The 24,986-nt window shown below is 40.6% G+C and overlaps 1 protein-coding gene across 1 annotated transcript; it reads left to right on the forward strand.

Annotated features, from left to right (window-relative positions):
* The first annotated feature begins 3,177 nt into the window (after positions 1 to 3,177).
* Positions 3,178 to 24,340, forward strand: LOC135624412 (mRNA-decapping enzyme-like protein). Its single transcript, XM_065127980.1, has 8 exons — positions 3,178 to 4,134; positions 4,246 to 4,286; positions 4,683 to 4,732; positions 5,566 to 5,710; positions 7,085 to 7,138; positions 8,081 to 8,207; positions 8,316 to 8,771; positions 24,069 to 24,340. The coding sequence occupies exons 1-8, from the start codon at positions 3,976 to 3,978 to the stop codon at positions 24,123 to 24,125; spliced, it is 1,089 nt and encodes a 362-aa protein (XP_064984052.1). The 5' UTR covers positions 3,178 to 3,975; the 3' UTR covers positions 24,126 to 24,340.
* The last annotated feature ends 646 nt before the right edge of the window (positions 24,341 to 24,986 follow it).

Raw genomic sequence — 24,986 nt, forward strand, 5'->3', positions numbered from 1 at the left:
AGGCCCCTAGTTGACGTCGGCAACCTCGTCGGTGGAGGAAGCCAAAAGTGGAGTAGGTCAAGGCTGACCGAACCACTCTAAATCTCTGGTTTGCGTTTATTCTCGAGCACTTTATCATTACTGCAAACCTCCTTCATTACTACTGCTCTCTGCGCTTTCACGAACAAGTTCTAAGTGCTGTTCTTCCGAATCTGCATTCAGACGTAAATTCGTATTTTCATACATTACAGTTTACGTTTACGTTTGATTCTGCAGAACTGTCTTCCGTGCTTTTACGAACGAGCTTCTTTGTAGTTTACACTTACATTTTGATCCTATTGATAACTGCAAACTGTCCTCTACGATTTTACTAACGAGTTTCAACATTTAGACGTAAAACTGCATTCAGACGTAAATCGGCTTTCCTCGCACAATCATCAGATCTCAGTTCACGTTTACGTCTTGATTTCAACTGCATACTGCCTTCTGAGAGTATACAAACGAGTTTCAAAGTTTAGACGTAAATCTGCGTCTAGACGTAAAACTGCGTTTAGACGTAAATCTGAGTTTAGACGTAAATCTGAGTTTAGACGTAAATCTGCGTTTAGACGTAAAACTGCGTTTAGACGTAAATCTGCGTTTAGACGTAAAACTGCGTTTAGACGTAATTCTGAGTTTAGACGTAAACTGCGCTTAGACGCAAAACTGCGCTTAGACGCAAAACTGCGCTTAGACGCAATCTGCGCTTAGACGCAAACTGCACTTAGATACAAACTGAGAATTAGCTTTTGCATCATAATAGTTTTTGAACGAACGCAGCTTTTGGTTTTTAATCGCTGTAAGATTTCCGTTGCACTAATTCACCCCCCCCCTCTTAGTGCTCTCGATCCTAACAATAATGAATATCTTTTTTTTCTCCAGAAGAATTATATATCATCGTGCTTTTGTCTTTCTATTTTCTTACAGGTTTTTGCCTTGTTTTTAATGCTATTTGCAACTTTTGATTTATCCTTCTACCTGATATATACTCGTTAAACTTATGACATTTCAAAATTCGCAGATACACACTATCATGGTGGACAATGTTGAAAAGATATTGGACAGAGGTGATCGTATTGCACTTCTTGTTGATAAAACTGCTACGATGCAAGACAGTGCTTTTCATTTTAGAAAGCAGTCCAGGCGCCTTCGTCGAGCTCTCTGGATGAAAAATGCGAAGCTTTTGTAAGTATCTGATCTTCGCTTGAGTCAGCTCCTTGTACTGTGAGATGGTATTACATTGGTTTCTTGAATAATTATATGATCTTAAGACTTAACAACGGTAAGATGTCTAAGCATCATGTTGCCGATGATGCCAATAAGTTTGTGTTGTTTGAATTGATTTCACCAGATAATTAATTGAAAACAAGAATGATTTAGAATCATTGGCTCTCTGTGTGCATATAGCATTTGGGATTTTCTTGAATATGTATTATAGTTGTTTAAATCAGCATCATTGAACTATTGAACCAGCAAGTATTGATTAAGTGGGTTTTTTATCCTATCTGTGTTGTGGCAATTTTTGGCACTTTTTCACATAATCTGAATCCACATTGTCGCCTTTTAAAATCTAGAACGCGGATTTGATGCTTTACATACTGTGGTCCATCAAGGACATAAGATGATACAATAAGCTGGTTAGCTTGTTGTTACTGCTTCAAATTTGTTAGTTTAAGTATGTGGTCTGGTGGCTTGGATGACCTAAGGACTATCAGACCATGGGCTATGATTTTGTTTATTAGAGTGCAACCAAGGGGAAGTATTTATTGGAAATGATCCTCTATTTCCTTTCCCAGACTACACCATTTAATACCAAGAGCTCTGTTAGCTATCTTTGTTCTTGTTATGTATTGCAGATTCCCTATTTTCTTTATTTTATTCTGAGACTATTCATTTAATGCAAGGTGCTTCATTAGCTACTTTTGGCCTTGTTATGTGCTGCAACTACTTGTTCAGGTTTTGTTTCATGTCTTCAGGAAACAAAGTTAGAGCTAATGGTCTTTACATTATTTAAGTGATTGTAGTTTGTCATTTAGCATTAGGATTCTATTTTAGTGATTGGAGTTTGTCATTTAGCATTACAATTCTATATTCCCTAATTGGATGCTTTTTGTTTTAGTCAAAGAGACTGCCCAATAAAGTCCATTCTTGCTGTTCAAGTAATGAAATCCTGAAAGCATCTTTCTTGTTATGATACAGATCCTTTTTCTGATAATAATAATAATACAGATCGTCCTAGTCTATGTATGAGTAGTCTGTCTGCTAATGCTTGACCGGCAAGTTGTGGTAGAGTAGAGGCCTTTGCCAGTCCATAAGGTATTTGTAAGGTTTGATGTTTATATCCTACTGTTGGATCAATTCTTGTCACTAGAGTATATATCATTAACGTGGCACTGCCTTAAGTTAGTTCATAGGTCATGCCAAAATGATGGTTTTGCCTCGTCAGAGTGCCCATCATTTAATAACTTATGCCTATATCCTGCATTACTGGTAAAACCAGCATTCAAGCCTGTTTCTCCTGCTAATGGCTGAAACAATTTTTTTTTGGATATGACAACTGACAATTCTGAACATGGCTAAATGGATCATGATGGAGCATATATGTGTTACTTTATTACTTAAGACAAGCATCGAACCATCTTTGTGGATTTCATTGATGCTTGGCCATTTTGTTAATTTAGGTTAATTTTGTGCGGTACGCTTGGTAACTTTTACATTCTGCTGATACCGACCATCTTTCCTTTCGTGCCACTGCAGAGCCGTGTTGACACTAGCGATTGTGCTGCTGCTCTATGTGATAATAGCAGCTTTCTGTGGCGGCATCACTCTCCCATCATGTAGATCAAGATAAGTTGTTATTATACTTGAGGTGGAGCATGTTGCTTGCGTAAATTTTAGGAGTCAGATATGTGGGTTTCCCAATTTGTATTGATGTCGTGATTATGTTGTATGCGCTTTGAATAGTATTAACACCCTGGTGTTTATTATATATGTGGGTTATAATCTGTTTTCTCATCTTCATGTTGCCCTTCATCAGTCAAGGTGTATCAGATGGTTTGTCAGGTATTCCACTTCCTGCTTAAAACCCATAATTTTCACTTTTAATTAACTATCATGCTGCAGTTACATGAGATGATTTTGGATTCCAGAAAAAAAAAAGAAAAGATTTCAGCTTTTCCAATATTGAGTCTACAGTTGCTTTTAGCCATCCAGTTTCACTTAAAGCCATCATTGAGGTTCTTCTCATCCTCATGTGATGTATGTGGCCCAAAGGACGCATTGTCCTATTTATAAGGTTGATGGCTTCTTTAATGAAGCTTTTAAGCTTAAATAAATCTTATGTATTTATAGGTTGACGTAGGCATTGTGGCCTATGTTATATTGGTCGGTGGAATTGGCACAAATGGACGGCTGAAATCTGAGAAGAAGATAGGTTGAGATCTGTGAACAGGGGAGGGACACTTCGCTATGAGGGGCATTTTCGTCAATCGAGGAGGCGCAAAAGTGACATCCAGTTCGGGGAATCCTCTGATAATGTTTTGTCACCCATGATCTTCTCGTCCTTGGGGAATCTCCCACACTAGCCCACTTGGGCCCCACGAAACCTCTATCTCCTATTCAGTTGAGAGGAGGGTAGGCGTGAACGGGTATGGAAAGTATTGCTCTTCGGTACGCATATCTGGACTCGTATATAAAATTCTACTCTCTCATTTCGCTCCCCTATTTCTGGTCTCTACTTCCTTTTCTTTTTTCTCGTCTCTCTCTCTCTCTCTCTCTCTCTCTCGCATCCATCCCTTCGCGATCGCAATCTCCGACATTGTCCAAGCTGAAGCACGACTTCCCGCGTCGATCTATCTTCCCGTCGCGGTTATCTAACCGTTTCTCCTTTTCTCCTATCTATCGCTGCTCGAATTGTTTCCAGAACTGTTAATTAGGGTTTCGCCGCGCGCTTCGAGGATGACGCAGAACGGGAAGCTGATGCCCAATCTCGACCAGCAAAGCACGAAGATCCTCAACCTCACCGTCCTCCAGCGGATCGACCCCTTCGTGGAGGAGATCCTTATGACCGCCGCGCACGTCACCCTTTACGAGTTCAACATCGAGCTTAACCAGTGGGTGCGTCTCGATCGGGAGCCCCTCCTCCCTCCGTTGTCGATTCTGTTTCGACTAGGCGTTGTTTGGTTTTACTCCATCTGATCTATGCTTTTCGTTATTTGTTTTGTTCAGAGCCGAAAGGACGTTGAAGGATCACTATTTGTTGTCAAGAGGTAACAGGAGATCTCGCTAATAGGATATACCTTGTTGTATTTTTTATGTTTGTGTCGAATTTGAAGTGGCTGTGATTTGTATTGTCCGTCTGATGTTTGCACTGGTTCTGATTGAAGTATAGGATAGAGTGATACCTAGATTTAGGATCTATTTTTGTTTTATTTTTTTTTTCCTTTGTGCTGGATCGATTCTTGAGTTGTGATTCAGATCTTGTGTCCAGGACTTTGCATGGAATAATTGATTTGTTGATTCGACCACTCTTAAGTGTTGATTTTGATTGGGAATTTTAATATTCGTAACTGAAGTAGTATTTTGATGTGATATGTTTTAATTTTGTTTTGATTGATCCTGATGGATTTTGCTAATTATTAAAAAAAATGAGTGTATATTTTCAGGAATACACAACCCAGATTTCAGTTCATTGTCATGAACCGGCGCAACACAGGTCTGAAATCAGTCCATGCTGAATTTTTGGCATTTTATGTTTGAAGTAGTTTGGTTGTTAGTTATTTGTTATTGTTGTTTCTGAAAGATTTTCATCATAACTTATATAAGTACTATAACGAGAGTCAAAAGGTAAAACAAAGATAATATCTTTAGGTCTGTTGGAGGTTTCTTTCTTGCAGGCATCCATGGGCAATGCAGTTAGATTAATTGGTCATACGAAAAAGTTATTCATGTTTGTAATGGTTGAACGGTTTGACTATGTATTTATGTCGAGCTAGGTCCTTTTGTTATTGATATTTCAAACAGTCTTGTTTAAGGGATTTGTTGAAGTTTGTATTTACTAGTAATGTTTTTCCTGCCATGTAGACATGGTCAAATGAATCAATGCCTTGTTGACACTTCAGTTCTGTTGATTTCTCTGTACAAGAAGCCAACAAACTGAGTTCCTCTATGGGACCACACTGATGTTATTTTCTACATAGTTTCTTTTGTGCTATATGTCCCATAGTGGTGTAGCTTTTGTAAGGTGCACTAGACTGTAGGAGGTTGTTGGTTGTATGAATAATTATTTATTGTTGTTGCATACATTGCTGACAAATCTTTTGAATGTATTTTACTGTGAATTAGTATTTGCATGCTTTTGGGAGTGTGCCAGGTGATTAAATTGATTTAGCAGTTGAAGACAATTAGTTTAGCTTTTGTCTGCACCCATGAGTATCTAAATCAAAAGTTTTTATATATGAAGTCACAAGTTCTGGATATAAATTACATGCTACCTATAAAAATTGGCCGGATGATTTACTAATTTATTTGTATTCGTCTGATTAACAGATAATCTGGTTGAGGATCTTCTGGGAGATTTCGAGTATGAAGTCCAGGTCCCATATCTATTGTACCGAAACGCAGCTCAAGAAGTCAATGGTATATGGTTCTACAATTCACATGACTGTGAATCAGTAGCAAATCTTTTCAGCAGGTACTAGTATTGTTTTCTTCAAGTTGCTGCTAGGTAACATGCCAAATTGATTTTCATATTTCTTCATAATACTTGTATTTACTTGATATTTACAAGGACTTCATCAGGTGCAGAGAGTGTCTTGTAGGTTTGGTAGCATCGTTAGTAAGTGGTGTTGATGTTAATAAAATGCTGGTGAATCATCATTGCACTAATGTTAATTCATCTATTTGCAGAATATTAATTCATTAGAACTTGGTTGTAGATGCCTAATATTTTCGTATCCTATACAATATAGGTTATCTCAAGATTAAACCTGTCCCTTTGTCTGTGAAGCACAGATATAATTATGATTTCAGAATAAGTATTTGTTGGAAATAAAATGGGACATGAAACAGGAAATTTAAGCAACAAATGATGTTAATAACAATGCCAATTGTATTATGTAGGATGATATTTAATTAATCCTATCAAGAGAATATCTTGTTATAAATATGACTACTGATAACAAGTACTAAAAGGAGAGAGTCAAGCTTTTTTAACAACAAAACAATATAAAATTTAAAAGAGAAGATTAGTTGATGTTGTAAGTAAGAACACATTGCTGTAGAAAGTTATTGGCCATCATCCCGTTCTCCATTGAATGATGTTATAATAAGTATTTTATTGACGTTGTCCACATTCATATTTCAACACTTAGCTAAGAAAACCTGCAAGTCAATGTTCAGTCAAATATTTAGAAAATGTTCACAATTTCAATAATATGTTTGAGAAAGGGGTGCTACTGGAATTTTGGAGTTTTTAACAAGGAAGAAATAATTGATGATTATTTATAGCTGATATATACAAGGCATGTCTTAGTATCTGCATTTTGTATCCCATTCTAAAAGGTCCTGATAGACAGATACAAATGATCCTTCCATGTCTTATCTATCTCACATGTTGTTCCTCTTTTACTCATATGTCGAACCTGAGAAGCATTTTTCTTAAATAGTTTGTACCATCTCTTATCATGTTTCACCTAGGAGTTTCTGTGTGCTAAGGTAGATTTGTGCTAAATAGTTTCTAGCAACTGAGACAAAGTGGCACTCATTTTTGTTTACCTTTTCCATCTTTACATAATCTGAATCCTGGATCCATCTCTTTTATGCATCCTTCTGTCACTTTACCTGAGCATACAGGCACTTCAAATAGGTGTGAAGTTTGCTTTTTATGAACAAGCATGACTAATATAGTGTATGCTATTCCATGTTAACTCTTTCACTATATGTTATTATGTATATATTGAAATTTCATTGTCTGAAGTATGAGAGTCTTATTATTCATCATAGGAGCTGCAGCTATGCCATTTAATAAATTTGGATGCTCGGGTTTTATATAATATCTATGTTTCAGGATACTTAATGCCTATTCCAAGGTACCTCCAAAGCCTAAGGTATCTTCCAAAAGGTATAATCTACTCTCTCTCTTTGGTACGTCATGCTTACATAACACCTATTATTATTTTCATCATTCTTTGATCTTTTAAATGAGTGTTTTCTTTTGGAAAACTGTCCATTCTGATGTTGATGGTTGGTAGGTTTATAGAATCTTTGGAAACATAAACTAATCTTCTACAGTACCTTTTATGCCTAAATTATTTGGTTCCTTTGACGAAAATTACAGTTACGAGTTTGTCAAAAGGCATTTGGGTGCTCAAGTAGGCGCTTTAGGCAATGTGAGGCATGATCCAAGCACCTAAGGGGCTCTGGTTGCAATGCCTTTAACTGGGTATTGTCCAGGTGAAGCACCTCAGTTGAGGCATTGGCCATCCCAGGCCATTGCTTTGATTGCGGACCCAAATCCCTTCAGATCAGACATAAGTCAAATTTCTACCATTGTCAGCTGCCTCTTTTGTCCCCTTCGTCTTCTTTCTCCCCTCTTTTCAATGGTGCACCTTCGTTATACTCTCTTCTCTTCCTTTTCTCTTCTTATCTCCCCATCACCTCTCCTCTTTGTGGCTAGCCTCCCCTTCTCTCTCTCTCTCTCTCTCTCTCTGTCTCTCTCTCTCCCTTTCTTAGGTTCTCTCCCCTCCCTCTTCTTCCTCTTTCTGCTGTCCTCCACTGTCTTCCTCCCTCCACTGTTATCAATATAATTATATCTCCTTTTAGTTATCTCCTTTTAGTTATCTGTTATTCTATCAATATAATTCTATCAACACCCATCTTGAAATATAATCTCCTTTTAGTTATCTGTTATTCAAGTTATTTCAGATACTTTCTACAAATAATAACCATATTTTATTCTTGCATTTTTTTTAAATTCTGTATTGTCATAAATACATATAAACTCATTTTGTAATGAGTGAGTTAGGATAGCTGTTGCCATGAGTAAATTCTCTTCTTGTAACAGTGAGTTTGAGGAACTTGAAGCTGTTCCCACTTCATCAGTAATTGAAGGTCCTCTTGAGCCAACAGCAACATCTGCTGCTACATCAATCACCGATGTTCCGGATGATTCATTTGTAAACTATTTCAGTGTATGCATTACTGCTAGAGTTTCCTGTTATAACTTTTATAGCACCTGAAGCAGCAGATGATGATTGTCTTGAATGATTGCCCTTAACATGAATATTCTTATTTTTCAGAATGCTGTGAACATTGGAAATGCAACTAATGCAGCAATTGGAGCGCAACCACCTATTGCTTCTACAACTGTTTCTGCTACTTCGCATGCTGTCAGTCCATCAGCGGTTCCAACTGTTCAGTCCACCCTCACTATCCCAGCTTCATCCACTCTAATCCCACCTCTGGATGTGCTTGAATCTAACAGTGGAAACAGCAACCGTGCCGCAAATCTTGTGAAACCTTCATTTTTCTCACCAGTGCTATCTTCTTCTGTATCGGCAATGCCTCCAGTATCGTCTTCAATTCCAGCTGCTCCACCTCTCCATCCTCCGGTAACAATGCAACGTCCATATGGCACTCTATTACTTCAACCCTTCCCACCACCCACTCCATCTGCATCCCTCACTCCTACGCCAAACTATGGCCCAGTTATTACAAAGGACAAAGTCCGTGATGCTTTATTGAAACTTGTGCAGGTAAGTTTCTTTCCTTTTGCCGAATCATTTGCTTTCCTTGTCTATGCTTCTCTGAAATTAATGAAGTAAATTATTGGTACTATCAGGACTTGTTCATTTCAGAAAGCTTAAAGTCCACAAGGAATGTTAAGCAACCTTAACATTCCTTGTGGACTGTTATGTTTACATAGAGTCCACAAGTCCTTCGTATTCTGGTCTCTGACTTGTGGACTTGTGGACTCAACCATATGCGAAGGCCCTGTTATGTTTACATATGGTCTGTTATGTTTACATAGAAAGGCTGTAAACTATCCCATGGACTCAACCATGGGATAGTTTACAGGTCCCATGGTTGAGTCCACAAGTCCTTTGTAAACATAGAGTCCACAAGTCCTTCGTATTCTGGTCTCCGACTTGTGCTTAACTACCAAAAGTGGGAAGCGGGATATGAAAGAAATCGACAAACTTCGTAAAGTGGGAAGCGGGATATGAAAGAAACCTTCTGTAAGCTATCCAGACTTCTGTAAGCATTTTAAGCTTTCTATAAGTTCTTTGTGCTTAACATTTCTTACGAAGTTTGTCGATTTCTTTCATATCCCGCTTCCCACTTTACGAAGTTTGTCGATTTCTTTCATATCCCGCTTCCCACTTTTGGTATCAGAGCTAAGTTGTATTCTGTTTTGATATAGTCTCTAACTGAATTGCTATGATATTTATGCTAAGTTTGCTTTGTAAAACATCACTTACTGTTTAAAACTTGTGAGGAGCTCGAGGAAGGCAACCAGGTCAGGGAACCACAGTAAGACCTTTGACGCAAGCCCTCAAAGTTAAGAACGTAAGTAGATCTAAAACAATGCATATTTAGCATATGTCTAAGCTTTGGGAAGAAGCTATTCAAAAATGGTATACAGACTCCCATACCTCCCATCTGGACTACCTAAATCTAGCGGAGACTTCAAAACCCACTAAGAAAGAACTAGCTCACAACATCTCTGTCATTTACGATCGAACTTGTCTATCAAGTAGAGTAAATTTGAGAAACTTCAAACTTTTGCTTGAAGAAAACCGCAACCTTGAGCATAGGGTTAAGAACCTCGAATCCTCGATAACAACGCTATCTTCCTTACTCATCGAGAACAAACCTCTTACTCAAGCTGATGTTCAAAAATTGGTGCTAGAAATAACTAAGCAACCCAAACTCATTGAGGAAGAAGCCTTACGACTTTCACAGAGCCTGGATCAAAAACTCCAAAGGATTGAGATTTTATTATCCAAAATAGAAAAACAAATTTTTGGATGAGCCATATATCCTCCAGGAGTACTGAATCTTACAAGGAAGCTCTTAAAGCTATTGAATCTATTGAACCCCCATCACTTGGGTTTCTCAAAACAAGTGATTTTTCGGGAACTCTCAGCCATCAGGTAGCCGTAATCAAGCAGCATAACGTACAAATTCAACTGCTGGTACAAATTGCTGAAGACATAAAAGGAATACGAACGGAGCTACAGACAATACGGGAACTGCAACAATCAAAGGCAACACAATCCCAGGTGATACCAGACGAACTCATCACCAAATTAGCAAACCTCAACCTAGGTCCCTCTGAAAGGCCTAAAGAAACAAAAGGAAGAATATTAGTCTTTAAAGACCCTATAAAGATCTTCCAAGAAGCAAGAAGATGTCTTCCAGGACACAGACCCAAGAGGTATCTACATCGACTCCTCTCGTAGAAGACCAAATCAGGAACTACAGAAGAAACCAGAGGAGAATGTTCAACGCTAGGAGACGACTTGGGCAACTTATCTTCAGAAACACAGACTCAAACACGCAGGTTCTGGAACAACAAATAGACCCTCAGGCACAGCTGCAATTGTCCATGAGGGAAAGAGCTGCAATAGCACCTGCCGAAGTATTATACCACTCAAGAAGAGATGATGCGCATCACAGGGTCTACACGCATCGATCTGAAGAGGCTATGTTGGTCACCAACAATCAAGAAGACAGGGCTTTCATTCAGGAGCCAAGTTTTGACCAACTAATCAGGAGCGGGATGAGGTATATTCATCTCGGAATCCTACAAACAAGGGTTCAGACACTCCATAGACAGGAAGAGGGAACACTGGCACTATTAGTGTTCCGGGACAACAGATGGGCTGATGATAGGTCCATCATTGCCACAATGGAAGTAGACCTGACTAGAGGAAGTCAACTGGTCTACGTTGTACCAGACACCATGATGACGATAGGAGATTTTTACCGTAATATACAACTTTCTATACTGACCCGTGGATATGACACATGGCAGAATGGAGAAGCAAATCTGCTAATCACCAGGGGAATGGTGGGGCGACTTTCAAATACCCCGAATGTCGCCTTCGCATATGAAATTTCAGGGGTGGTGGATTACTTAACAAGCCATGGCGTAAGGGCTTTGCCAGGAAGAAGGTATTCCACAGCAGAATTCAGAGGAAGAGACTGGATGATCAGACCCACACAGGTCTCAATTCCCATGCAACCTGCTGAACTCAGAAGTCGAAATCTAATTGATGGAAGAATTTCAATTATCTTCGACAATTATAAAGCAGCATCAACATCCAGCAGGATCCGTTACAACAACGCGGATGACGAAACATTCAGCGATGAAGAGGAGATCCGAAGCCACACAATAGCTGTCAACATTCAATTAGACAACAGCGAGGACGAGGCTGAGGAGCTAAGGGAAAACCTTAATTCCTACTTCCGAGACACCCACATCACAGAAGAGGAAGTAGAGATGCCGTATCCTCGGAGGCATCAAAAGGAATTAATTGCAGCAGGACTAGAGGAGGAACTGATAAAGGAATACCCACAGTTAGCAAGGCTATCTCAACAGGTATATTCATCATCTGCTATATCAAATTACAGGCCACCGGCGGACTCAACCATGGGACCTGTAAACTATCCCCCTGCTGTAAACATAGAGTCCACAAGTCAGAGACCAGAATACGAAGGACACTCAAGACAGCCAAGGTTCAAGGCAAAGAATTTCTCGGAAGCCTGGAACCTCCCTTCGGCTTTCCAACAGCAAGGAGCTATGTTCATAATCCCATCCCAATTGGGAATGTTTGATGAAGTTTTCATGAGATGGGAATCAGTAACAAAGAACTTGGTATCCTTACAAGGATTTACTGATCCCCTAGCAAAAATGGAGTTTATAGAAAATCTGCTTGGAGAAGCAGAAAAACTAGCATGGATCCAGTGGCGAATGGCCTACCCAGAAGAATATCAACTATTAATAGCCAATGCAGATGGGACAGGAGGAACACAAAACATCCTCTCACAACTGCGGACGATTTTCATACTGGAAGACCCATTTCAGGGATCCACAACAGCACAGGAAGAAGCCTACAGAGACCTTGAAAGGTTATCCTGCACTAATCTCAAAAACATCATTCAATTCTTAAATGATTATATGAGATTGGCATCAAAGACAGGAAGGCTATTCATAGGCCCAGAGTTATTTGAAAAATTATGGTCCAAAATGCCCGGAGAATTGGGAAAGAGAATCAAAGAGGCATTTGAAGCAAAATATAGAGGAAATACTATAGGAGTAATCCCAAGAATACTCTTCTCCTACAAATACCTGGAAGCCGAATGCAAGGATGCTGCATTCAGAAGAGCGTTAAAAGACCTATCTTTCTGCAGTGAAATTCCTATTCCAGGATACTACAACAAACCGGAAAGAAAATATGGGGTAAGAAGGTCAACAACTTACAAAGGTAAACCCCACTCATCAAATGCCAGGATTGAGAAAAGAAAGCACTTAATAAGGAACAAAAGGTGTAAGTGCTATCTCTGTGGGGAAGAAGGACACTTCGCAAGAGAATGCCCCAATGACAAGAAGAACATCAAGAGAGTTGCTATGTTCGAGCAACTAGACATTCCGGATGAATATGAGATACTATCCGTTCAAGAAGGAGAAAACCAAAGCGATGCAATCTACTCAATTTCTGAAGGAGAGGACATGGAAGATTTACAGTACGGTATTCACTCCTTTACTCATAAAATATTCGTCCTAATAGAAGACAGTAGGACTTGGTGGATAGGTCCGGAGACAGGTTACCGGAAAAGAATACAAGTTTCACAAACACAAGCTGAGTGCAGACATATATGGGAAATCAACACCGAACTTCCACCAGAATGGGAAAAATACAAATGCTGCAAAAAAATTTCTCAAAGAAGGCACAGAAGGCATTGTCCATTATGCAAGATTACTTCATGTGGAATGTGCAGCATATATTATTTCGACAAAAGAACCCCCGTCATGACGGAGGAACCTCCAAGGTATGAACCTAGAAATTTGCTTCAACAACAACAAGATTTTATTAACCATTGTGAAGCAGAGATAAGGAGGCTGAAAGGAGCAGTGGAATCCGAGCAACAAAAGGCTAGGGAGCTGGAAGAAATGCATGTCCAGTCTATAACCATAGCCCAAGAAAATCTCCGCCTAAAGAACGAGGTGGTAGAGCTAAAAGCCAAATATGACAAGTTGAAAGAAGAAATACTAGAGGTAGATCAGCTAAGACTAGAAAAGGCTGATCTCCTGAGGGAAATACAAAGGCTAGGAAAGAGGAAAACTGAAGAAAGTGAGGAGGAAGGAAGTGAGGAAGCCCTTGTCCTCCTAGAAGAAGAAACTCAGAAAATTCTGTCAATAGAAACAAAGGAAATAGGGGGAATGAGGAGGGCCAAGAATATGCTCTTCAACTTAAAGGTACATATGGAAATTTTGAATATTTCCACTTTTGAGGTTAACGCTATCCTAGACACAGGCGCCACTACTTGCTGCATAGATGAAAGGGCTGTTCCAAGCGCTGCAATAGAAGAAAACCCTTACATAGTACATTTCAGTGGGATTACCTCCAAGACGACAGCAAACAAAAAATTAAAGGGAGGAAAAATGACTATTGGGAATAATACTTTCAGAATCCCCTACACTTATGCGTTCACAATGAAACTTGGGGATGACATCCAAATGATCATCGGATGTAATTTTATAAGGGCAATGCAAGGAGGAGTCAGGATTGAAGGTAATACGGTGACATTCTACAAAAACTTAACGACCATCAATACCTTGCCCTACATCTCAACAGCTGCAGCTATAGAGGAATTGGATTTAGAAGAAGAAGATTATATCCAAATCCAAGAGGCAGTACTCTATTCAGCAGAAGCACAGCAAAGTGACAGAAATATAAAGGCCAAGTTCGGAAGCCTGTTAGATCAACTAAAAGCCCAAGGCTACATTGGAGAAGATCCCCTTAAACATTGGGAAAAGAACAAGATAACCTGCAAATTGGAAATCAAAAACCAAGACTTCGTGGTAGAAGACAAACCCCTAAGACATTTAACACCACAAGCAAAGGAAGCCTTTTCCAAACATGTAAAAGCACTACTGGACATAGGGGTTATCAGACCAAGCAAGAGTAAGCACCGAACCACTGCTATAATTGTTAACTCAGGAACTACTGTTGATCCTATAACAGGAGCTGAGAAGAAAGGGAAGGAAAGGATGGTTTTCAACTACAAGAGGCTTAATGACATCACCGAAAAGGATCAATATAGCCTTCCCGGCATCAATACCATCCTCAAAAAGGTCAGCAATAGTAAAATCTACTCAAAATTCGACTTAAAGTCTGGCTTTCATCAGGTTGCTATGCACCCCGACTCCATTGAATGGACCGCATTCTGGGTCCCTGAAGGATTATACGAATGGCTTGCGATGCCATTCGGTCTCAAGAATGCCCCCGCTGTGTTCCAAAGAAAGATGGATAATTGCTTCAAAGGTACTGAACAATTTATTGCAGTATACATTGATGACATTCTTGTCTTCTCAGAAAATGAAAAGGATCATGGGCAACACTTGGCCAAGATGTTAGAAATATGCCAAGAAAATGGCCTGGTCCTAAGCCCAACGAAGATGAAAATCGCAGTAAAGGAAATTGAATTCCTTGGGGCAGTTTTGGGAAACTCCAAGATCAAGCTGCAACCCCATGTTATTAAAAGGATCACGGACTATCAGGAGGAAGACCTCACGACCAAAAGGGGCCTTAGATCTTGGCTAGGACTTCTAAATTATGCAAGGAGTTACATACCTAACTTGGGCAGACTCTTAGGCCCATTATATTCAAAGACAAGCCCGACTGGGGAGAAAAGGCTAAATGAGCAAGATTGGAAGCTAATCAAGAAGATCAAAAAACTAGTGCAAAACCTCCCAGATCTAGAGGTACCCCCAGAAGACTGCTTTATAATACTTGAAACAGATGGGTGCATGGAAGGGTGGGGAGGTATCTGCAAATGGAAAAAACAAAAGTATGATCCCAGGAGCACTGAAAAAATATGCGCCTACGCTAGTGGAAAGTATAGCCCAATCAAATCCACTATAGATGCTGAGATGCACGCAGTCATGAAAACTCTGGAGGCATTGAAAATCTATTTTCTTGATAAAAGGGAGATCATCATCAGAACTGACTGTCAGGCAATAATAAGCTTCTTCAACAAATCCACTCAAAACAAACCATCTAGGGTCAGATGGATGGCTTTCGTAGACTATATCATTGGGAGCGGCGTGGAAGTCAAATTCGAGCATATTGAAGGAAACAGTAATATTCTGGCCGACTCTTTATCTCGACTAATAAATGTTCTGGTTGCAGGATGGCCGAGCGAATCGTTACTGTTACTCATAGAAGCAACTCAGGAAGTTCAAGCCAAACCAAACCCCAAGGCAGTGGTACATCTGAGTCAATTAATAAACCAGGTGACCTCCTCACACAATACCAACAAGAGCTGGGTAAGCTTAGAGCCAGAACACAAGGAGGACTCCCATTGGACGAAATGAGATTGTCCGAAAGAAAACTCGGAGCAATCCAAAAGGAAGCCGCCCGACAAGCATGTGAAGCGCTACAGCAATTCAGGGACATCCACCTAATCAAAGTGGAGGAGTACCAAAGAAGAAGTGGAGGAAAGGACAACTGGTACAAGGACTGGTTGCCAGTTGTCCTCAGGCAACAACAACAACTGGAGACGGCTTTATCACTAGTAAAGGACGTCTCACAAAGGACAACTAGCTTCAGCCTCTAGAAGGATGGTGAACCATTGGCAACAGCTGGAGCATCTGCTTTCCTTAGCCGCCAAGTAAAGACGAGTTGAGCCTCGGGGAGCCACTCGTAGTGTCGTCAATAATTGACAAACAGCTGGCAACAGCTAAAGTGTCTGCTTTCCCTATAGAAACTTGAGAAATATGAGTTGAATGGATAAGAATGTGATGGGGCCCAATGAGCACCCGGTTCTATCCTTTCTATCTATATATTCTCTCGTTTAGTCTCTTGAAGGGCATCGGTCGAACACCAGAGTCCTACTTGAGAAAGAAACTTTTGGTGTGTCCAAACCTTCTGTAAGCTATCCAGACTTCTGTAAGCATTTTAAGCTTTCTATAAGTTCTTTGTGCTTAACATTTCTTACGAAGTTTGTCGATTTCTTTCATATCCCGCTTCCCACTTTTGGTATCAGAGCTAAGTTGTATTCTGTTTTGATATAGTCTCTAACTGAATTGCTATGATACCAGACGAACTCATCACTAATATTCTTCCTTTTGTTTCTTTAGGCCTTTCAGAGGGACCTAGGTTGAGGTTTGCTAATTTGGTGATGAGTTCGTCTGGTATCACCTGGGATTGTGTTGCCTTTGATTGTTGCAGTTCCCGTATTGTCTGTAGCTCCGTTCGTATTCCTTTTATGTCTTCAGCAATTTGTACCAGCAGTTGAATTTGTACGTTATGCTGCTTGATTACGGCTACCTGATGGCTGAGAGTTCCCAAAAAATCACTTGTTTTGAGAAACCCAAGTGATGGGGGTTCAATAGATTCAATAGCTTTAAGAGCTTCCTTGTAAGATTCAGTACTCCTGGAGGATATATGGCTCATCCAAAAATTTGTTTTTCTATTTTGGATAATAAAATCTCAATCCTTTGGAGTTTTTGATCCAGGCTCTGTGAAAGTCGTAAGGCTTCTTCCTCAATGAGTTTGGGTTGCTTAGTTATTTCTAGCACCAATTTTTGAACATCAGCTTGAGTAAGAGGTTTGTTCTCGATGAGTAAGGAAGATAGCGTTGTTATCGAGGATTCGAGGTTCTTAACCCTATGCTCAAGGTTGCGGTTTTCTTCAAGCAAAAGTTTGAAGTTTCTCAAATTTACTCTACTTGATAGACAAGTTCGGTCGTAAATGACAGAGATGTTGTGAGCTAGTTCTTTCTTAGTGGGTTTTGAAGTCTCCGTTAGATTTAGGTAGTCCAGATGGTAGGTATGGGAGTCTGTATACCATTTTTGAATAGCTTCTTCCCAAAGCTTAGACATATGCTAAATATGCATTGTTTTAGATCTACTTACGTTCTTAACTTTGAGGGCTTGCGTCAAAGGTCTTACTGTGGTTCCCTGACCTGGTTGCCTTCCTCGGGCTCCTCACAAGTTTTAAACAGTAAGTGATGTTTTACAAAGCAAACTTAGCATAAATATCATAGCAATTCAGTTAGAGACTATATCAAAACAGAATACAACTTAGCTCTGATACCAAAAGTGGGAAGCGGGATATGAAAGAAATCGACAAACTTCGTAAAGTGGGAAGCGGGATATGAAAGAAATCGACAAACTTCGTAAGAAATGTTAAGCACAAAGAACTTATAGAAAGCTTAAAATGCTTACAGAAGTCTGGATAGCTTACAGAAGGTTTGGACACACCAAAAGTTTCTTTCTCAAGTAGGACTCTGGTGTTCGACCGATGCCCTTCAAGAGACTAAACGAGAGAATATATAGATAGAAAGGATAGAACCGGGTGCTCATTGGGCCCCATCGCATTCTTATCCATTCAACTCATATTTCTCAAGTTTCTATAAGAAAAGCAGATGCTCCAGCTGTTGCCAGCTGTTTGTCAATTATTGACGACACTACGAGTGGCTCCCCGGGGCTCAACTCGTCTTTACTTGGCGGCTAAGGGAAAGCAGACACTTTAGCTGTTGCCAGCTGTTTGTCAATTATTGACGACACTACGAGTGGCTCCCCGAGGCTCAACTCGTCTTTACTTGGCGGCTAAGGAAAGCAGATGCTCCAGCTGTTGCCAATGGTTCACCATCCTTCTAGAGGCTGAAGCTAGTTGTCCTTTGTGAGACGTCCTTTACTAGTGATAAAGCCGTCTCCAGTTGTTGTTGTTGCCTGAGGACAACTGGCAACCAGTCCTTGTACCAGTTGTCCTTTCCTCCACTTCTTCTTTGGTACTCCTCCACTTTGATTAGGTGGATGTCCCTGAATTGCTGTAGCGCTTCACATGCTTGTCGGGCGGCTTCCTTTTGGATTGCTCCGAGTTTTCTTTCGGACAATCTCATTTCGTCCAATGGGAGTCCTCCTTGTGTTCTGGCTCTAAGCTTACCCAGCTCTTGTTGGTATTGTGTGAGGTCACCTGGTTTATTAATTGACTCAGATGTACCACTGCCTTGGGGTCAGTGATTTCAATAGGCGCTCGGGCGCTCGCCTAGGCGCTCGGGCGAGGCGAGGCGAGGCCCGAGCGCCTCGCTTCATGTCCAGGCGCCTCACTTCAAAGAGGCGCCGCCTAGGCGCTCGCCTGAGCCCAGGCGTCGGGCGCTTCGGGCGAGCGCCTGGGTTAAACCAGGCGACCGAACCAGATTTTTAGGTCTGGTTCGGTTGTTAGTTGGTTCAATCGAACCAACTAAACCGATATACCCCCAACCCTAACCCTTACCCAACCCTAACCTGCCGCCGCTACCGCTGTCGATCCCGATCCCGATCGCGATCTCGCTGCTCGTCGCTCCTGCTCCCGCTACCGCTGCTCGCGCCTCCCGCGAGCCTTCCCGCTGCTCGTGCCTCCCGCGAGCCCTCTCGCTGCGCGCGCCTCCCGCGAGCCTTCCCGTTGCTCGCGCCTCTCTCGAGCCCTCCCGCGAGCCCTCTCGCTGCTCGCGCCTCCCGCGAGCCCTCTCGCTGCTCGCGCCTCCTGCGAGCCCTCCCGCAAGCCTTCCCGCTGCTCGCGCCTCCCTCGAGCCCTCCCGCTGCTCGCGCCTCCCGCGAGCCCTCTCGCTGCTCGTGCCTTCCGCTCCCTTTCCCTTTCCCGCTGTCGCTGCCGTCGCTCGCCGCTGCTGTTGCCGCCGCTCGCCGCTGTTGCTGTCGCCGCTCGCCGCTGCTTCCTCGATGATTAATTTTTTGTTAATAGATTAATAATATATTATTTTGATTTTAATGTTGTTAATTTTTATTTATTTGAAATTATTAATTATATTATATATTTTTATATTTTAGCGCCTCGCTTCGCTCGGGCGAGCGCCTGGGCGAGCGCCTAGCGCCTCGGGCGTTTGTGGACCTTGGCGCCTTTTGGCGCCTAGCGCTTTTTAAATCACTGCTTGGGGTTTGGTTTGGCTTGAACTTCCTGAGTTGCTTCTATGAGTAACAGTAACGATTCGCTCGGCCATCCTGCAACCAGAACATTTATTAGTCGAGATAAAGAGTCGGCCAGAATATTACTGTTTCCTTCAATATGCTCGAATTTGACTTCCACGCCGCTCCCAATGATATAGTCTACGAAAGCCATCCATCTGACCCTAGATGGTTTGTTTTGAGTGGATTTGTTGAAGAAGCTTATTATTGCCTGACAGTCAGTTCTGATGATGATCTCCCTTTTATCAAGAAAATAGATTTTCAATGCCTCCAGAGTTTTCATGACTGCGTGCATCTCAGCATCTATAGTGGATTTGATTGGGCTATACTTTCCACTAGCGTAGGCGCATATTTTTTCAGTGCTCCTGGGATCATACTTTTGTTTTTTCCATTTGCAGATACCTCCCCACCCTTCCATGCACCCATCTGTTTCAAGTATTATAAAGCAGTCTTCTGGGGGTACCTCTAGATCTGGGAGGTTTTGCACTAGTTTTTTGATCTTCTTGATTAGCTTCCAATCTTGCTCATTTAGCCTTTTCTCCCCAGTCGGGCTTGTCTTTGAATATAATGGGCCTAAGAGTCTGCCCAAGTTAGGTATGTAACTCCTTGCATAATTTAGAAGTCCTAGCCAAGATCTAAGGCCCCTTTTGGTCGTGAGGTCTTCCTCCTGATAGTCCGTGATCCTTTTAATAACATGGGGTTGCAGCTTGATCTTGGAGTTTCCCAAAACTGCCCCAAGGAATTCAATTTCCTTTACTGCAATTTTCATCTTCGTTGGGCTTAGGACCAGGCCATTTTCTTGGCATATTTCTAACATCTTGGCCAAGTGTTGCCCATGATCCTTTTCATTTTCTGAGAAGACAAGAATGTCATCAATGTATACTGCAATAAATTGTTCAGTACCTTTGAAGCAATTATCCATCTTTCTTTGGAACACAGCGGGGGCATTCTTGAGACCGAATGGCATCGCAAGCCATTCGTATAATCCTTCAGGGACCCAGAATGCGGTCCATTCAATGGAGTCGGGGTGCATAGCAACCTGATGAAAGCCAGACTTTAAGTCGAATTTTGAGTAGATTTTACTATTGCTGACCTTTTTGAGGATGGTATTGATGCCGGGAAGGCTATATTGATCCTTTTCGGTGATGTCATTAAGCCTCTTGTAGTTGAAAACCATCCTTTCCTTCCCTTTCTTCTCAGCTCCTGTTATAGGATCAACAGTAGTTCCTGAGTTAACAATTATAGCAGTGGTTCGGTGCTTACTCTTGCTTGGTCTGATAACCCCTATGTCCAGTAGTGCTTTTACATGTTTGGAAAAGGCTTCCTTTGCTTGTGGTGTTAAATGTCTTAGGGGTTTGTCTTCTACCACGAAGTCTTGGTTTTTGATTTCCAATTTGCAGGTTATCTTGTTCTTTTCCCAATGTTTAAGGGGATCTTCTCCAATGTAGCCTTGGGCTTTTAGTTGATCTAACAGGCTTCCGAACTTGGCCTTTATATTTCTGTCACTTTGCTGTGCTTCTGCTGAATAGAGTACTGCCTCTTGGATTTGGATATAATCTTCTTCTTCTAAATCCAATTCCTCTATAGCTGCAGCTGTTGAGATGTAGGGCAAGGTATTGATGGTCGTTAAGTTTTTGTAGAATGTCACCGTATTACCTTCAATCCTGACTCCTCCTTGCATTGCCCTTATAAAATTACATCCGATGATCATTTGGATGTCATCCCCAAGTTTCATTGTGAACGCATAAGTGTAGGGGATTCTGAAAGTATTATTCTCAATAGTCATTTTTCCTCCCTTTAATTTTTTGTTTGCTGTCGTCTTGGAGGTAATCCCACTGAAATGTACTATGTAAGGGTTTTCTTCTATTGCAGCGCTTGGAACAGCCCTTTCATCTATGCAGCAAGTAGTGGCGCCTGTGTCTAGGATAGCGTTAACCTCAAAAGTGGGAATATTCAAAATTTCCATATGTACCTTTAAGTTGAAGAGCATATTCTTGGCCCTCCTCATTCCCCCTATTTCCTTTGTTTCTATTGACAGAATTTTCTGAGTTTCTTCTTCTAGGAGGACAAGGGCTTCCTCACTTCCTTCCTCCTCACTTTCTTCAGTTTTCCTCTTTCCTAGCCTTTGTATTTCCCTCAGGAGATCAGCCTTTTCTAGTCTTAGCTGATCTACCTCTAGTATTTCTTCTTTCAACTTGTCATATTTGGCTTTTAGCTCTACCACCTCGTTCTTTAGGCGGAGATTTTCTTGGGCTATGGTTATAGACTGGACATGCATTTCTTCCAGCTCCCTAGCCTTTTGTTGCTCGGATTCCACTGCTCCTTTCAGCCTCCTTATCTCTGCTTCACAATGGTTAATAAAATCTTGTTGTTGTTGAAGCAAATTTCTAGGTTCATACCTTGGAGGTTCCTCCGTCATGACGGGGGTTCTTTTGTCGAAATAATATATGCTGCACATTCCACATGAAGTAATCTTGCATAATGGACAATGCCTTCTGTGCCTTCTTTGAGAAATTTTTTTGCAGCATTTGTATTTTTCCCATTCTGGTGGAAGTTCGGTGTTGATTTCCCATATATGTCTGCACTCAGCTTGTGTTTGTGAAACTTGTATTCTTTTCCGGTAACCTGTCTCCGGACCTATCCACCAAGTCCTACTGTCTTCTATTAGGACGAATATTTTATGAGTAAAGGAGTGAATACCGTACTGTAAATCTTCCATGTCCTCTCCTTCAGAAATTGAGTAGATTGCATCGCTTTGGTTTTCTCCTTCTTGAACGGATAGTATCTCATATTCATCCGGAATGTCTAGTTGCTCGAACATAGCAACTCTCTTGATGTTCTTCTTGTCATTGGGGCATTCTCTTGCGAAGTGTCCTTCTTCCCCACAGAGATAGCACTTACACCTTTTGTTCCTTATTAAGTGCTTTCTTTTCTCAATCCTGGCATTTGATGAGTGGGGTTTACCTTTGTAAGTTGTTGACCTTCTTACCCCATATTTTCTTTCCGGTTTGTTGTAGTATCCTGGAATAGGAATTTCACTGCAGAAAGATAGGTCTTTTAACGCTCTTCTGAATGCAGCATCCTTGCATTCGGCTTCCAGGTATTTGTAGGAGAAGAGTATTCTTGGGATTACTCCTATAGTATTTCCTCTATATTTTGCTTCAAATGCCTCTTTGATTCTCTTTCCCAATTCTCCGGGCATTTTGGACCATAATTTTTCAGATAACTCTGGGCCTATGAATAGCCTTCCTGTCTTTGATGCCAATCTCATATAATCATTTAAGAATTGAATGATGTTTTTGAGATTAGTGCAGGATAACCTTTCAAGGTCTCTGTAGGCTTCTTCCTGTGCTGTTGTGGATCCCTGAAATGGGTCTTCCAGTATGAAAATCGTCCGCAGTTGTGAGAGGATGTTTTGTGTTCCTCCTGTCCCATCTGCATTGGCTATTAATAGTTGATATTCTTCTGGGTAGGCCATTCGCCACTGGATCCATGCTAGTTTTTCTGCTTCTCCAAGCAGATTTTCTATAAACTCCATTTTTGCTAGGGGATCAGTAAATCCTTGTAAGGATACCAAGTTCTTTGTTACTGATTCCCATCTCATGAAAACTTCATCAAACATTCCCAATTGGGATGGGATTATGAACATAGCTCCTTGCTGTTGGAAAGCCGAAGGGAGGTTCCAGGCTTCCGAGAAATTCTTTGCCTTGAACCTTGGCTGTCTTGAGTGTCCTTCGTATTCTGGTCTCTGACTTGTGGACTCTATGTTTACAGCAGGGGGATAGTTTACAGGTCCCATGGTTGAGTCCGCCGGGTGCTCATTGGGCCTTCGCATATGGTCTGTTATGTTTACATAGAGTCCTTCGTATTCTGGTCTGTTATGTTTACATAGAGTCCACAAGGATAGTTTAAGCACAAAGAACTTATAGAAAGCTTAAAATGCTTACAGAAGTCTGGATAGCTTAAAATTATTCACTATGCAACTTGTTCATTTCATTTCTTGTTTCAGAGCATTGTATGGCAGGTTCCCAATAGTCTTACTCCTATTTTTCCTTTTCACCACACTATTCTATTATGTTTGATTTTACATGATACCCAAATATATATTGTGTGTAACTCCAATCCCTGATAGCTAGTGATGGATCTGATTCTGTTATCATGAATAGGTAGTGATGCCTACTTTTGTCTTTTTTTTAATCCATGCTAGTCTATCTCCTGCATTCTTAATTTTTCATCTCACCTGTTCTATCAGTTATTTATTTATTATCTTTCTCCTTGATGAGTTGGTAATTGTCTTTTTTGCTTTGCTTCAAGCCTTTCTTCTGTCTTTCTTATTTTAACCTACTTTACTATCAAGTCTGGCTCACAGCTTCATGATTTCATTTTTTACTGATATTTCATCATCACATCAATGTACTATCTTATGATAATGGCATTTGCTTGGAAGTGCTGCTCTCATCAGATGCATGTAAGTGTGATCTCCATCATTATATATATATATATATATATATATATATATATATATAGTTTGTTTTTGCATTTATTTTCTAAGTTGAAGCTTGGTGTTTCTAGGTGCTTCTTTAGCTTTGACAGAATATGAATGTTTCTAACTATTAGTGATTTGTTACTGAAGAATACATGAATAAACTCCGAGGAATATTTAACTAATTAACTGACCATTTATCAGTATTGATCATTGTCTATCCTATTAGCAGAACTTGTACCTGCAACTCAGCTATAGTATCACATTGTACAGGGAGCTTGAAAATGCTTTTGATATTTGTTCTTACACATTATATACCAAGTTGTACACTGCATTAAAAGCTCATTTGGTTTTTAAATGTTTTCTTGACAGAATAATGAATTCATTGATATGGTCTACCGGGAGATGCTAAATGCACATTATTCGTGACAAAATAATAAGACGTTGGTGACAAATGGAGAGATTGTGCTCAGTGCATGATGTTGCTAATCGTGTAGCTTATTCATGTAGAGGTTTTGTAAATCTTCGTGAGTTGCAGATGAAAGACATGGGACTTGTGTTTATATGTATCTTTTTGGTTATTTGTGGATGGAAGTACTCGTAACTTTCTTTTTTGGTATGATATTTGTTATTTACCAGAGTAAGTCATCATCACAAATTCATTTCCTGCCTAAAACTCTTGCGATATAAAAAGTTCTCTTTTGCTTGAAAAGTTTTATTAATCATCGTGGTCAATTTTGCAACTTGGGGCTTTATTGAAAAATGTTATATTGCTTGAGCATAAAAGTAAGATGTGGGTCGTATGTTTAAGAGCTTCGTCTTGCAATTAACTCTAGCTTAGCATTCTTCACCTTTTTGGCAATGTCAGTAAATCTAACTTGTGATCCCAAAAGATGCAGGTATTGATGCAGGGATTTCCAATTTTTCCTAACGAGAGGCTAATACAAGTAGTCAAGCATGTGCCTATCGAGTTAATTGTTGTGTGTCTTGTGTATGAACTCTGCTGCTAAGATATATCTATTGAGTTAATATTACAATCGTAAGATTATACCCGACATATCGGTTGGAATTATTGTTATCAGATGCTAATCGGGACACATTCTGCATCATGATTTGGCTTGGACACCAAGGTACGGGGCCTCGACGTGTCTCGCATCTTCGCTTCTTCCGTGTTGGCAACCAAGATTCTCCTTCTGTGTTCATTAAGAGGGATGGTTATTGCTCGTCAGCGTCAGAGACTCGTTTCTTCTTCTTCTTCAGAGTTCGAATGGTACCTGGAAAAGCTGTTGC

Source organism: Musa acuminata, chromosome BXJ2-10 (genome assembly GCF_036884655.1).
Source record: "Musa acuminata AAA Group cultivar baxijiao chromosome BXJ2-10, Cavendish_Baxijiao_AAA, whole genome shotgun sequence".
NCBI lineage: Eukaryota > Viridiplantae > Streptophyta > Magnoliopsida > Zingiberales > Musaceae > Musa > Musa acuminata.

Excerpts from the sequence above, each read along its gene's own strand:
- LOC135624412 (XM_065127980.1), top strand. The coding sequence starts at position 3,976 with ATGACGCAGAACGGGAAGCTGATGCCCAATCTCGACCAGCAAAGCACG. Across the intron at positions 4,135-4,245 it reads ACATCGAGCTTAACCAGTGG|AGCCGAAAGGACGTTGAAGG; the intron begins GTGCGTCTCGAT and ends TGTTTTGTTCAG. Across the intron at positions 8,208-8,315 it reads CATTTGTAAACTATTTCAGT|AATGCTGTGAACATTGGAAA; the intron begins GTATGCATTACT and ends CTTATTTTTCAG.